At 50.9% G+C, this 14,354-nt stretch overlaps 1 protein-coding gene across 4 annotated transcripts in view; it reads right to left on the bottom strand.

Moving 5' to 3' along the window:
• Positions 1 to 10,359: 10,359 nt before the first annotated feature.
• The window catches only part of SP110 (SP110 nuclear body protein), a 40,471-nt gene continuing 36,476 nt past the window's right edge, over positions 10,360 to 14,354 (bottom strand). For 3 of the 4 annotated variants that reach the window (XM_041767830.1, XM_041767831.1, XM_041767832.1), the window contains 5 exons: positions 14,236 to 14,351; positions 13,429 to 13,534; positions 13,138 to 13,209; positions 12,439 to 12,579; positions 10,360 to 11,344 (listed from right to left, as the gene is read on the bottom strand). In XM_041767830.1, coding sequence (XP_041623764.1) covers positions 11,234 to 11,344; positions 12,439 to 12,579; positions 13,138 to 13,209; positions 13,429 to 13,534; positions 14,236 to 14,351 — 546 coding nt within the window. In that variant the 3' untranslated portion in view covers positions 10,360 to 11,233. Of the gene's footprint in view, positions 11,345 to 12,438; positions 12,580 to 13,137; positions 13,210 to 13,428; positions 13,535 to 14,235; positions 14,352 to 14,354 lie in introns of those variants that run through there. The other variant, XR_005989581.1, reaches the window with a different exon arrangement.

The raw sequence follows: 14,354 nt of genomic DNA, 5'->3' as shown, positions 1-14,354 counted from the left end.
CCACTTAAAATGGGAATTTGCCCATCTCGAGGCCACGTCCCCCACTTGTCTCTCTCTCAGTGGTATTGGTGCCTGAAGAGATCCATTAAAAGCCTGGGACCTACTGTAAAGTATCCAGCTTGGCACATAGACCGGTCTTGTCTTTGAAATCAAAGCACAGGCACAGCTCAGTAGATTCGGTGAAGAGTTTTGAAACCTTAATCCATTTCTTTCCCAAGTAAAAGTGGGAGTTGCAGCGGCTAAGCTTACTGAGTTTAAAGTCTCTTGTTCTATCTTCAGAATCTGTGGGCAAAACAGCCTGAGACAACGGTCTGGAAACTGGGGTCAGAACTGAAGGTGGCGTCAGTGGCTGGGGACCTGAGGTGGCCTGAGATTTTTGTCTGTGGCAGAAAGAACTGGCAAGTCTCTCAGTGATGACGTGTTTTGTGAGGTACCTGGCTGGGCCTGCCCATCTGTCACCCTCTGGGAAACTTTTTTGCAGGGAAAGTCTTGGGGCAAAACCAGTTTGCCACTAACGAATGAGGAGGGGGGTCAGGGAGGCAGGATGCTGCTCAGGGAAGCTCTGGAACCCACAGGCCAGCTGGCTCAGGCTAACTGGGAGGATAGAGGCACTTCTAAGCCTGACAGGGGTATAGTGGCCAACAAAGTAGACAAAAAAATTTGTCCTCCAGGAGCTTACATCATAGTGGCAAGGGACAGACATGGAACATAATAAACAAATCACAGCATGTGTTGGAACATGATCAATGGGGCACCGCAGGGAAATAAAGGAAGCAGGTCAGGGGAAGTGAGAGGGCCAGGTGCGGGCGGGGGTGCAGGGGTAGGGGCAAGTCAGGGTAAACTTCCCCAGGAAGGAGAGATTTGAGCAAAAAGCCTTCAGGATGAGAGAGTGAACCACAGGCATTTCTAGGGGGAAGAAGTTTCCAGGCACAGGGAACTACTGCTGGTAAGGCCTGGAGCTGGGGTCCCTGGTGCTCCGGGAACAGTGATGGGGAGGAGTGAGGTGCAGAGGACCCAGCAAAGGGGAGAGGGATGGAGGAGGATCCACCAGGCGGGACCCTGGGCTTTCACCTCGAGGGTGCAGTCAGTAGGATCCGACGGTTCTGACAGGCATAGTCGGGCTGCGGTGCAGGGAATGGGTCTGGGATGGGATTGGGGGGCCGTTGGGATGAGGTAGGAGTGGGGACACTGGGGAAGCTACTGCAGAACCCGGGTGATGGTGCTTTTCCAGCCGAGGTGAGGACGCGCAGCCCATTCTACATCTCTGCCGCCCGAAAGGCAGAGCCAGCAGCTCATGGGCCAGCCCTTTGGGAAGGCTGTGGCCTCTTGGCGGGAATGTCACTGGGCCTGGACCGTGGGCTAGATCAGGAATTTCCCCCCCCCACCCAGGTTGCTGGGGGAAGGGGTGGCGTGGGGCCGGGGGGCCGGGAAGATACCTCCCTGTGAGTATCTTCGAGAAAAGCATTCAGAGAGTGGTTTCCCACGATGACAGGTGCATCCAGGAAAATGAAGACCAAGAGGTCTCAGGAGGTCCAGCCTCGCAGCTTCCCTGCCTCCTCGTCGTCTACCTCTGCAGGCACGGAGCCTGGGGCTGGGGCTGGGGCTGGGGGCACGTTCCCTTGGGGATCCCCCCACCTGACCCTAGTCACGTGCTGGGTTCTGGCCCCCCGGATGGGGCCGGGCCTCTGTGCGGCGCCCAGGCCGAAGCGCGAGAGCCTCAGCTCCATGGATCACCGACGGGAGGGTGAACAACACCCTGGACACATGGGTCAAGGGCCAGGGGCACCCACTAGAGTCAGGCCGTGGCAATGAGTTCGCTTTATCGAGTGGCCACTGTGTGTGTGCCCGGCACTCGGATCAAATGACACCTCTTCCCCGCTAAGGAGTCACAGTGGCTAACTTGGGGTCCGGCGCCTTCCGTGATCTGCTAGGCCAGGGGAGTTTTATGGACTCCGGGGTGAGGCCAGGTGCCCTTTGGGCAGAAACAGAGCCCAGCCCGGGCCTAGGGGTTCTCAAGAAATGCCATCCGGGAAATAACCACGTGAAATAGTTAAATGGCCAGAGGGCAGGTGGCTGGGCCGTGCCTGCTAACTAGGCCTCGGACGCTTTCCTGGGGGTCAGGAGGGGGCGTCGGAAGGACAGCACCATTTCAGGGTAAGGTGTGTTTTAATGTTAGGTAGTTTGGGACAGGGGCTGGGGCCTCGAGGAGACGCCTGTGACCCCCGTACCTATTCTCTGCCCCTCCTGCCTTGGGTGTGGCGGTCCTTCTGGTCACCCCCACTGCCCTGCACCCCCTGAGAAGCCTGGACCGTGGGAACTTGATCCCTCCAGCACTGAGGGGGAAGGGGGGGCCAGACACGGGGCACGGCCCCAGCCTCCTGCCCGCTTCCCGTCTCCACCTCCTCTCGACGGTGGGTGACCGTGACCGCAGCGCCTCTTTCAAGATGAGGCTGCTTCAGAGCCTTCTTGGGGCCTCTGCTCTTCCGCTCTGGGCCCCTCCTGCCTTCACTTCCTGCTTTTCCCCGCAGCCATTGCAACGAAGCATTTCTTTTTCTTTCTCTCTCTCTCTCTCTTTTTAAGATTTTATTTCTTTATTCATGACAGACACACAGAGAGAGGCAGAGACCCAGGCAGAGGGAGAAGCAGGCTCCCTGCAGGGACTCGAGCCCAGGACCCCAGGATCATGACCTGAGCTAGATGCTCAACCCCTGAGCCCCCCCTGGCGGCCCACAATGCAGCGTTTCTACCCAGGATTATTCTGGATTCCTTGTTCTTCACAACTGCCCGCAGCCCAGACACAACAGGGCTGTGCGACAGCCACCTCAGGGTGATTTCACATTCAAATATGATGCCAGACCAGTGTCCAAGCAAAGCTTCAAAACGAATGTAGGCATCTCAGGCCTCTCAAGATTGACCCCCCAGCAAAGCACCTAAAAGCTGGTCTCCACTGGCCCTTCTCTCCCAGGCCCTGGGGACAGCTGCGAAGTGACAACCTGGTTCCCCTCACCTGCTTGCCCCGCCCCTCGACCCCCCCCCCCCGGGGGGGTTGGGGGGGAGCCCTCTGCTGCTTTTCCTCCCAGCTCTCCCCACCCTCCACTCCCAACTGCTTTCTCCTCCTGGTTTCATTTTTCCTTCTGGAAACAAACACCTTCTTTCCTTTCTTATTCTTGTTTCTGAAAGCTGGTTCTATTTGAATAGATGTTTAAATAAACTAGAGCACATTAAACACCCGAACAAAAACAACCAGGAAGTCAAGCAAACCACAAATGTGTGCTGTCTCACCCGCAGGCCCAGGCCCAGGGCCCCTCTTGCTATTAAGTTGCAGGCTTGAGGCACTAGTTAGATTTGCTTCCTTTGTCAGAAGATAAAAGTGTATCTTATCAAAGGGCAGTGGGTGTCAGTCTTCATTGTGGCAAAAAAGTGTCACCTCCCAAACTTGGGAAACTTGTTAAATACACCACTTTCTGGGCATCCGGCCTAGAGTCCTAGAGATTCCCATCTGGGGCCAAGGACCCTGGGATTTGCATTTTAACAAGCTTCCCGGGGATTCTGAAGCCACGGGGCCAAGGACCATGTCAGCAGGAAGGGGCCATCTCCAAGGGCTCTTTTCTTTCTTTCTTTCTTTCTTTCTTTCTTTCTTTCTTTCTTTCTTTCTCTTTCTTTCTTTCTCTTTCTTCCTTCCTTTCTTTCTTTCTTTCTTTCTTTCTTTCTTTCTTTCTTTCTTTCTTTCTTTCTTTCTTCTTTCTTTCTTTCTTCTTTCTTTTTTTAAATATTTTATTTATTTACTCATGAGAGACCCAGAGAGATAGAGGGGGCAGAGACAAAGGCAGATCCGAGGGCTCCTTTCTGATGCTCCATCATGTCAGATACTTTCCTGGGACCAAAGACCCCTCTTGTGGTGCAGCTTCCCCACCTGCTCCTGGTCCTGCTTCCCACAGAGCAGGTCACGTGGGCATTCTTACAAGTGGAAGATTCCAGAATCCAGGTCCGAGGATGCTGTTGGCCATCTCCGGGCTGGGCCTACCACCAAACCCCAGACTGTTGCCATGAAAAATAGACGACATAGCCCGCTTTCCGGCCTGCACTCCTAGGGTGCCTCCGTTGTGTTCACCTGCACTAGCAGTGAGCCTTTAAACTGGCGATTAGAACACAAGGGAGCTTTCTTTTGTTACCTTGAGGAAATCTGCAGTCCCTGCAGGTCCCGAGTGCCTACCACCCTCACGGCTGGGCCCGGAGCCTGGCCTGGGACAGTAGGAAAAGCTTCTCTTTGTATCAGCTCTGCCCAAGCGTTCCAAAGAGCTCAGAACGGGGGCCACAGGGTCCAGGGCGAACCACTCTGGGGAGCCGGGAAGAGATAGTTTTGCTACCACGCTCTGGCTATGCACAGAAACCAGGTGTGCTCCGGGTGTGGAAAGAGCGAATCTGCCCTCTGGCCTCTGCCCGCAGAAACTCAGGCTGCATTGGTATTGGTGGGTGCGGAGGGGTGGCCTGACTACCCCTGCCCCACGTTAGGACCAGTCCCCTGCCTTACTTCTTAGGCCGAGGTGCCTCTCACAGGGCGAACCCCTACCCTCCGGACCAGTATGTGCTAGAGCATCTCTGGCGCTTCCTGGTGAGTAGTCACAGTGCCCATTAGCCCACATGCCCCCCTTTCTCTGGCTGCCAAGACCCTCCTGGCTGAGGGTCGAAAGACCAGGTGTTCCCACTCCCAGGACACTTTTGTGGGCACATAGATTAGTTCAGAACCTAGTCCATGGGGTCAGCAGGGCCAGCCCCCGTGTCTGGGCCTTGCCAGCTGGGCATGGCTGAGGGCCTGGGTCTGAACCCACACCCCAGTGCCCGGCTGCAGAGCCTAGGAGCTGGAAGCCTTACTGTGGCCCATGGGAAATATGGACATCTTTGCCTCATCTCACTTCTGAGCCTCTACAGCATTTATTTATTTATTTATTTATTTATCTTTTTTTTTTTTAATTAACTAACTTTTATTGGTGTTCAATTTACCAACATACAGAAAAACACCCAGTGCTCATCCCGTCAAGTGTCCACCTCAGTGCCCGTCACCCATTCCCCTCCAACACCCGCCCTCCTCCCCTTCCACCACCCCTAGTTCGTTTCCCCGAGTTAGGAGTCTTTATGTTCTGTCTCCCTTCCTGATATTTCCCAACATTTCTTTTCCCTTCCTTTATATTCCCTTTCACTATTATTTATATTCCCCAAATGAATGAGAACATACACTGTTTGTCCTTCTCCGATTGACTTATTTCACTCAGCATATTTATTTATCTATCTACCTATCTATCTATCTATCTATTTAAAAGATTTTATTTATTTATTCATGAGAGACACACACACAGAGGGAGAGAGGCAGAGACACAGGCAGAGGGAGAAGCAGGCTCCATGCAGGAGCCCGACGTGGGACTCAAACCCAGGTCTCCAGGATCACGCCCTGGGCTGAAGGTGGTGCTAAACCACTGAGCCACCCAGGGATCCCCCTCTACAGCATTTAGTGTGCCAAACTGTCACTCCACCCTGAACAGATTCTGTCCCAGGGCGACGGTACGGGTGAGTTCTGGTGTCAGCTGACATGCTGGACCTGCAGCCACTGCTTTCTGTGGACACTAAGGTCTCGTGTCCCAGGCCTGGGTCACTGTCCTCACTGCTGAGTCCCTGCTTGAGGCCTAGTGCAATCTTCAGGCAAATTGGCCTCCCTGTCGAATCTGGATCAACGGAAGAGAGGGTTCCCCAAGGGGTGTCACCCACTCTAAGCAATCAGATGCCAACGGCTGCTCGTGGGGCGAGGAGTCTCCAAGGTCTCCAAGGAGCATCTCTGCTCTGGTCTTGTCCCAAGGACACGCTTGGTGGCACACTGCCCAAAGGAATCCTGTGCAGGGAGGGTCTTCACTGAGTGGCACTCCCTTTTCCAAATAGCTCCAGAAATGCAAGTGGCCCCCTTGAGACCAGGGGGAAAATGAGTAAGACAATGGCTTCCTGGTTTTTGTGATCTCTTGTGTCATTTCACAGTCGTGTGGCTGTTAAAGCGAATCGAGTCTCAGCTTTTCTTTTTCTTTTTTTTTTTCAGGGACAAGGGCAGAAGGAAGAGCCTGGAATCCTGGAGCCCAGAAAACCCAGTTCCAGGAGGCAAGGAACTCCTGGGATGCAGTAGGAGCATCTTTAGGAGGCAAGAAGCAGCCAGGCTCCTCAGGTCTCCGAGGAAGAAGGGGAGAGGCAGGGAGAGGACCCAGCAGGCCGGCTGGAGGCAGAGCTCCACAGCCACCTGCAGGATGGGAGCTGGCTTGCAGGGCCTGGCTCTGCCAGAGCTTGGAGAGCATCGGAGAAAGGACTCAGCCCAGACGCTGATTGCCAGTTAAGTCTACCTCCTGCAAGGGCAGGTGTACTTGGCCAGGAGACCATGCCTTCCCAGCTCCTAAGGATGAATTTTCCATCCTTGAATTACTTTTCCTTTCCTTTTTTTTTTTTTTTTAAATAAGTAAGATCCACCCTGTGTGTGGAGCCCAACACGGGTCTTGAATTCCCAACCCTGACATCAAGACCCGAGCTGAGATCAAGAGTCGAACGCTTAACCCACTGAGCCACCCAGGCGCCCCTCCAAGGTTGACTTTCTGGTATCAGCTGGAGGGGAGAACATACCCTATGTACAATTCCTCCAGTCACTCCCAATAGAAAGCTTTTCTGGGTTCTATTTTTGCAGCCTTTGCCCTGCCCAGTTTTGGGGGACCACTCTAGAGTCCTTTATAACCCCTGGTGTCACAGCATGGGGTGGGGGGGGTGGTCCTGGGCTGACCTAGGCTCTCAGCAGCCCTGGCCAGCAGGGGGGAGGGGATGGAACCGAGCTGGTGGGCCCAGGAGTGGGAAGTCAGGAGAAGAGCAGGCCAGAGCCCACGTCCTGGGGGTCCTGGGGAAGGATGAGGGTCAGCGGAGAGGAGCAGAATAAATCAAAACCCTGTTTTTATGGGTACAGTGAGAAAACCAGATGAGCAGTAGGACCACAAAAGGGAGCCAAAGGGAGTGATGGCTCCTAGGATGGGGTCCTGGTTGTCATGGCAACTAAACTGATAGCAGTTGAAACTTTCAAAGAAATAAATGACTCTTTTAGGGTGGTTGGGTTCCTTTTGCCTGTTACAGAGCAAGCCTGAGCTGTGATAGGAGAAAGAGAGAGACGTGATTCAGCTTGGCAGGGCCAGAATGGACGAGACGGTCACAAATGGATGCAAGATCACTTAATACACAGCCGTCCTGGCTGCTGCTAAGCCAGGGGGAGTGGGAAGACCTTTTATCCCACAGATTTGCTGGGAGGAGAAATCTGCACCAAAGGGACAGCCACCTCTAAGTGCCCCCGCCCCTGCCCTCCCAGAACAGCATCAGGAGTCGTCTTTATGGTCACATTTGTCCCTTTCCCACAAAATGAAAGGAATTCTATTTCACTACCTGCTTTTCTTAAATCAGGGTTCAAGCTGCCTCCACCCTTTCCTGGATTGTAGGCAAAATTAGACCATATGGAGGTTCACCCTGCTGTGGAAACACTAGGGGGGAATCTCTCTACATTGTTCATGGGGCTGTGACACCAGGTACCAAAGTGGAGGCTCCCACACACCCTTGCCCAAGTGCCTGGTCGGGGAGCACGGCAGGGCCCCACGGTGCTGTCACTCTTGAGTAAAGGACAGGTGGCGCTAGGTAGGGGGAGATAGGTAGGGGCCTGCGGGATCAGGTTCACAGGACTCCCCAAAAATGTGGAGGTGCAAGGAAACAGATAAAGAAACAAACCAGACCATCCTGTCCCAGATGTCAGAGGTGGGGTCTTGTGAGAACCGCTACCTGTGACCAACAAAGAATTCCAGGACCCTAAAAAGGAAGTAAGCCATGGAAGGTGTTATCACTAGTCCTTACTCAATGGATATCTCAAGTGATACCAACAGAGATGTTAAAAGGATTTAGGTTCCCTGGTGGGCTTTCAATAAAAGACCAACCCTACAAGCTCCCAGTGGCAACCCTGTGGGGACTCCTCTCACTCCTGAGAGCTTCCTCTGTATCCTTGCTTAATAAACTGTTGGGCTACAATATGTATAGAGACAAAGGTAGAGGGAGAAGCAGGTTCCCTGCGGAGAGCCCGATGTAGAACCCAATCCCAGAACCCTGGGAAGGCAGATGCTCAACCCCGGAGCCACCCAGGCATCCCTATAAACTTCGGTTGCTTGACTCACTCTCCTTTGTCCTAGAGATTCATCCGACACAATTCATTCTTCACATTCATTCACAATTGACTCAGGGAGACAAGAACCTCCCTCTCCGGCTTCAACTCCTTATGTCAGGCAGCCTGGAGCCACCACCACGAAACCCTCGAGTTTGGGCAATTTAGGGATTTATTTCCCACCGCTCTGGAGGTTGGAAGTCCCGGATGGAGGTGCCAGCTGATTCCCTTTGGGTGAGAGCTGGCTCCTGGCTTGGAGGGGACCCCTTGAGGCCTCCTCATTTGCTCCCCCCTCTCTGGGCACGGAGCAGAGCCATCCCAGGGGGCTGTCTTCTTTTTATAAGGACACTCATCCTATCTCAGTAAGGACTCACACTTGTGACCTCATTTAACTGTTAACCCCTTCTTAGATGCCCTGTCTCCAAGTACCGCACACGGGTGGGATAAGGCTTCCATATACGAATTGATGGGGGACAGAGTTCAGTCCACACTCCTCCATTGACCCTAAGTGAGAATGCAAAAACCAGAAACACAGATCAGGACAACTTAGTAGCAGCGGTAACTTTTTATTTTTGTGTTGAGAGAAGAAAAGTATTGTGGTAAGAAAAGTTTCCCTGGTTAATAGAGAGCAATTAGCATTATTATAATGATTTAAAAAATCATTAATTTAAAAACACTGACCCTAGAAGTGCGGTTATTTTGAGTTAGTACATTTAAGTCTTAGACTAATGACCTCAGAAGAGGAGCACTTCCCAGAACCTATTTTTTCTTTTTTAAAAATGATAAATAGGGAGGACAGAGAATGGAGAGCCAGCATATGGATAATAAATGTTCTTGAAAGAGAGCCCAGTACAAAAGGATCAGAAAGATTTAATGCAGCTGCTGAAAAAAGAACTGGATATGTATATTGAAAGGGCTCAGAGTGCCAGGCAAGATCAACGATAAGAGTATTACATTGAATCCCGTCCTGTTGAAAATATAGAACTACAGAGAGAAAGAAGAAACCTGCTATGTGTCCACACACTAACAAAGGAACAGAATCCTGACTGAATGCAGACTCACACTTGTAGGATGAAAATGCCCAAACACAGCGAACCAAGGCCTAAATCGATTTTGAAGGTGAGAAGTTGTGATAAAATACAAATTGTAGCCCGCCCAACCGTGAATTTATGAAAACAGAGAAGACATTCAGAGCTGTGCAAAGGCTCAGAAAACATGCCACCTGCTTACTCGTCTTCTAAAATGACTTAAAGAGGGGCACCTGGGTGGCTCAGTGGTTGAGCGTCTGCCTTTGGCTCAGGTCGTGATCCTGGGGTCCTGGGATCGAGTCCTGAATCAGGCTCCCCTTGGGGAGCCTGCTTCTCCCTCTGCCTGTGTCTCTGCCTCTCTCTCTGTGTCTCTCATGAATAAATAAAGAAAACTTAAAAAAAAGTACTGCTCTCATGAATAAGGGTCATTCGACTTTTACCTTTTGCTTTTCAATTTTGGTAGATATTAAAAATAATAAGTAATTTATGTAATGTAAAAATAACAAAATAGTGACATATCAGTGAATAAAATTAATTAATACAAAGTAAAAGCAAACATCTGATACTGATAATAAATAGCCATATTATGAAACAGGGAATTCCTCCCTGTTTGAATTAAGAAGCTGTCACATAAAAAGTGACAAACATGTTGGCTTAAATACATGGTTCATTAAAGATATTTTATTTTTGCCTCTAAAGTTTATTTATTTTTTTAAGATTTATTTATTTATTAGGGAGAGAGAGAGTGAGAGAGCATGAGCAGGGGGAGGAGCAGAAACTCCAGCAGACCCGACAGGGGGATTGGGGGTTGTGGGGCTCCATCCCAGGACCCAGAGATCATGACCTGAGCCGAAATCAAGAGTCAGATGCGCAATGCACTGAGCCACCCGACATCCCTGGCTCTGACATTTAAAACATAAGTTAAAAATACATTTGGAAAACTTGCAAGTAAATATTAGAATTAAAAGCTGGGACAGGGCAGCCCCGGTGGCGCAGCGGGTTAGCGCCGCCTGCAGCCCGGGGCGTGATCCTGGAGACCTGGGATCGAGTCCCACATCGGGCTTCTGCATGAAGCCTGCTTCTTCTTCCTCCTGTGTCTCTGCCTCTCTCTCTCTCTATGTCTATCATAAATAAAAAAATCTTAAAAAAAAAAAAAAACTAGGGTGAAACTTTAAAAAAAAAAAAAGGCTGGGACAAATGCCTTCCAGAATAGAAGGCAGAAACAAAGAAAATGTACACAAAAATCATGTGAAACTATTCCCAAGAGAGGGAATAAAATAATATGGCAGAAATAAGGCCAAGTATGAACAACACATGCAATGACTGACTTCTTAGAAAACTATAAAAGAAAAAAAAAAGAAGAAAACTATAAAAGTGGACCCGATTCAAGAGCAAGAGAGCATCTGAAGAGTTTAATGGTCCTGAAAAAGTGGAGACTGTGGCCAATATCACCTCTCCAAAGAACGGTAGGCTGTATAATTTTACGAGTTGGTTCATTTAAAACATTTTAAACTATTCCAGAGCATATAAAAAGAAAAGTTTTAGGCATACTTGTGCCAAGCTGAGGTAGCCCTACATCTGATCATGACAGTACACAGAAGCTTGCGGACCAACTTCATTCATAAATACAGGGGAAAAATTCTTTTTAAAAACAAACAAACAAACATTTTATTTATTTATTCACGAGACAGAGAGAGGCAGAGGCAGAGACAGAGGCAGAGGGAGAGGCAGGCTCCCTGCAAGGAGCCTGATGCGGGCCTTGATCCTGGGACTCTGGGATGACGCCCTGAGCTGAAGGCAGATGCTCAACCACTGAGCCAGGTGCAAAATTCCGAAAAATCCTCCCTGTGCTAATGCTAAATTGAGGTGGAATGGCCTTAATTTTTCTCGGCCTCCACACAATAACATCCCAGACTCACTGGCAGTCTAAAGATGGCCAGAGTCACATCATCTGGATCCTGAAGTTGGAGTGCCTCAGACTTATGACTCTAGAACAGAGTCAAAGAGTCTGGAAACTGTTCTCATTGGCTTTGCAAAAAATAAACACTTCTTTGAGGTTCTTTTCAAATTCTGCCTCCAAGTCCAATCCTATCTGACCCAAGTCAGAAGCCTGAAAGAAAAAAAGCAAACAAATAGATGTCTAAGGACAAAGAATTAAGACCATCAAATCTTGCATTTTTGCCTTTTTTTTTTTTTTGAGCCCTGCCCTCCCTGTCCCGAATGCTATGCTTCCCCATCTGCCAGGCAGAGTGCCCAGGGTTAGCGGGGGAGGGAGATGCTGCTGCCACAGTATCGAAATGGATGAGCCTCTGCCCGATTCCTAACTTGGACCTGACAGGTGGTCAGGACTGGGGAGCTGATTTCAATCACTGCAAAGCCCGAGCTTGGGGTAAAATAGATAGAGATAAAGCATTTCTTGAAAGCCCACCCTCTGAAGGAAAGATTCCATTCTCCAAGGCTGAGCCTGGGCGAGGCATGGAGGGGCTCCCTGGGTGGACTCTTTCTCCCTCCAGCTCCACGCACAGACACCAGTTTGTAATTTGTGGCTCGTGAACATGTCAACCAGTGCCACGGAGGAAGAGAAGGAGGCTCCCTGGGTGGAGACGGAAGCCTTCCTTGGTTACCTCCCAAGAAATACCTGTACAAATGGTAGTATAAATCGGCATAGACGCAAGAGGCTAAAGTTAACAACGCATTGGTTTGCAAGATAGGTCAACTAGTTGTCGCATCTCGCTACCTACAAAGGACAAAGCCAACACCATCTGAGGGCAATTCTGAGGTTTGGGTCTGCTGGGAAATTTGGTGAAAAAAATCCAAGCATGAGCATCCTGGGAGTTGAAATTATTTCATGAAGTTTAACTCCTTTATTTATTTCTGTATTTCTGAGACACAGAACAATGTAACCATAAACTACCTTTCCTCCCCGTTTGAGCAAGGACGATGGATGAAATCGACTGTTCTCAGCGGGACCATCCCACCTGTCCTAGGATTGGGGTTTTGGATTGTTTCCGTGGCCCTGCTTACAAGGATTCTTCTCTGCTGTTCTTTCTAAATTCCTCCTCCCAGGCCGCTTTCTTCTGCTTCCGCTACTGCTTTTGAGCTCTCTCCAGGACAAGACTGGTGTAATTCTTGCAAAGTTCGGCTATCTCAGGACTTAGGGAAAAGTGGAAAGGGCATGCAAAGGAAACAGGAGACATCCTTTACCTTGTAAAATGTTTTATGATTGCGAAAGATCAGCCGCATGTCCCGAACAAACCATGCCACTGTGTACACTTGCTCAGTCAACCTTTCCTTAACCAAGTCCAGCCACATGGCTTCCTTAAAGGGCTCTCCATAATCTCGAATCTAGGGACAAAGCCACCAAAAGGGGGATGTTAGCACAGCCATTGTTACTGGAATTGGATCCAACTGATATAACCAGGCAAGGGGGATCCAAGCATTGGCCTGTGGATGCTAGGCCCTGCTTGAAGCACCGCCACCGTGTTAGCATCTGATCCTACAACAGCCCTAGGAGATAGGTACGATAATTACCCTCATTTTCTAGGTGAGGAAACCAAGGGATGGAGAAGTTCAGTAACCTACCCAGGATTTCACAGCTAAAAAGTGGTAAAGGTGGGATTTGAAGCCTCCCGAGAGGGTGCCCTAAACCCTCTGCTGGCTGTGAGAAAGTATTCCCACCTAAGAAGGTGAAACTGAGGCACACAGGAAGCGGACCAAGTTGCTCAGTGTCCCAGAACTAGGATGCGAGGGGTGGAGTTTGAACCCGGAGGCCTCCTCCAGAGTCTGCAACTCCGCCTCCTCTTGGCAAACAGCAGTGCCCTCAGGAGTCACACTCCCAAATTCCAGAATGACTTTTGCATAGAAGAGATGCCCAGAGGACAAGAATTGTAAAATATCACTTACGTTATGTGGGGTTTCTGCAAAAAAGGAGCTTTGTGGATGACAGTAGGCCTTCAACAGGAGGAACTCACACTTCTGTAAAACGTGAAGAGAGCTTTGAAGGGAAACGCAGCTCCGAGAAAGTGGGGTACGTCGAACTCTGTTTGGATTCTGGGCACCAAATCACCTTCCCCGAATCCAGACACTGCAGGCTCCCTCAGGCACCCATGGGCACCCTTCCCCTCACCCTCTATCTGTTTGGTCTTCTCACGTGTCCGGGGTAATGAGAAGGGTTGGGGTTGGCACCCAACTCACCAGCTGCTCCTCGGGCTGCATCTGCCTCTCAAGGGCCTCAGACTCCCCGTGACACTGCTGCCTTCGCAAAGACTCTATCCTGCAGAAGGTGCAGCTCCACGGGCTCCTGAGAGGTCAGGCGTAAGTGAGCAAGGGCAAGGCCCCTAGAAACAGCCCCTGTTCCTAGAGCTGCCACCATCCTTCTTTCGAGCATGGCCGAAGGACTCAGCTGGGAGATGAAGGGGACTCCTCCCAGAGTCTCCAAGACCCCCATGTAGGGTCTGAGCCCGTGACCTTCCTCTCATTGAGGGTGGCAACAGGGCCCTCCATGTGTGGAGGGTGGTGTCAGGGTGAGTGGTGGACTCTCCTTTCCCCACTTGAGCTGCTGGGAGCACGAGGAGGCCTGCCCATCACACCCAAGTGTCAAAACTAGGCCTTAACCCCCGGGGACCCGGCCTCTATCAGTCTGTTGAGCCTGTGGCAAGATGCATGAACCAGGCCATGTTTCCTGCCTTTTCTGAAAAAGTGCTGAACACAAACAGCTGGTGTTTCGCATCCTCCATCCCCATGAACAGCTGTCATCCCCTAGGAAAGGACACCTCCCAGGGGCAGTGGCAAAGTGGAGTCACGGTGGTTCAGGCACAGACTCAGAGAACCAGAGGCTGTCACTGATACCGGATGGGACACAGCTGCTGCCCCCTCCAGCTGCTCAGGGTCACACCTGGGTGGCAATGATCATGGGTCCTGCTCTTCCTCCTGGAGATGGGCGACCAGAGGCAGGGCCTGGGCGGAGTGTGTGTGCAAAAGGCAGGGCTGCGTCTCACTAACCTCTCTGCCTCTGCAGGCGGGATGTGACAGTCCTCATGAAAGGCTCTTGGACAAGTGTCACAGCAGAGCAGTGGTCCCCCTCTACAGCACACCTCACATTCCTTGAAGTTTTCCCACTG

This window comes from Vulpes lagopus, chromosome 8, assembly GCF_018345385.1.
Source record: "Vulpes lagopus strain Blue_001 chromosome 8, ASM1834538v1, whole genome shotgun sequence".
NCBI lineage: Eukaryota > Metazoa > Chordata > Mammalia > Carnivora > Canidae > Vulpes > Vulpes lagopus.
This window is presented reverse-complemented; position numbering and strand designations above follow the sequence as displayed.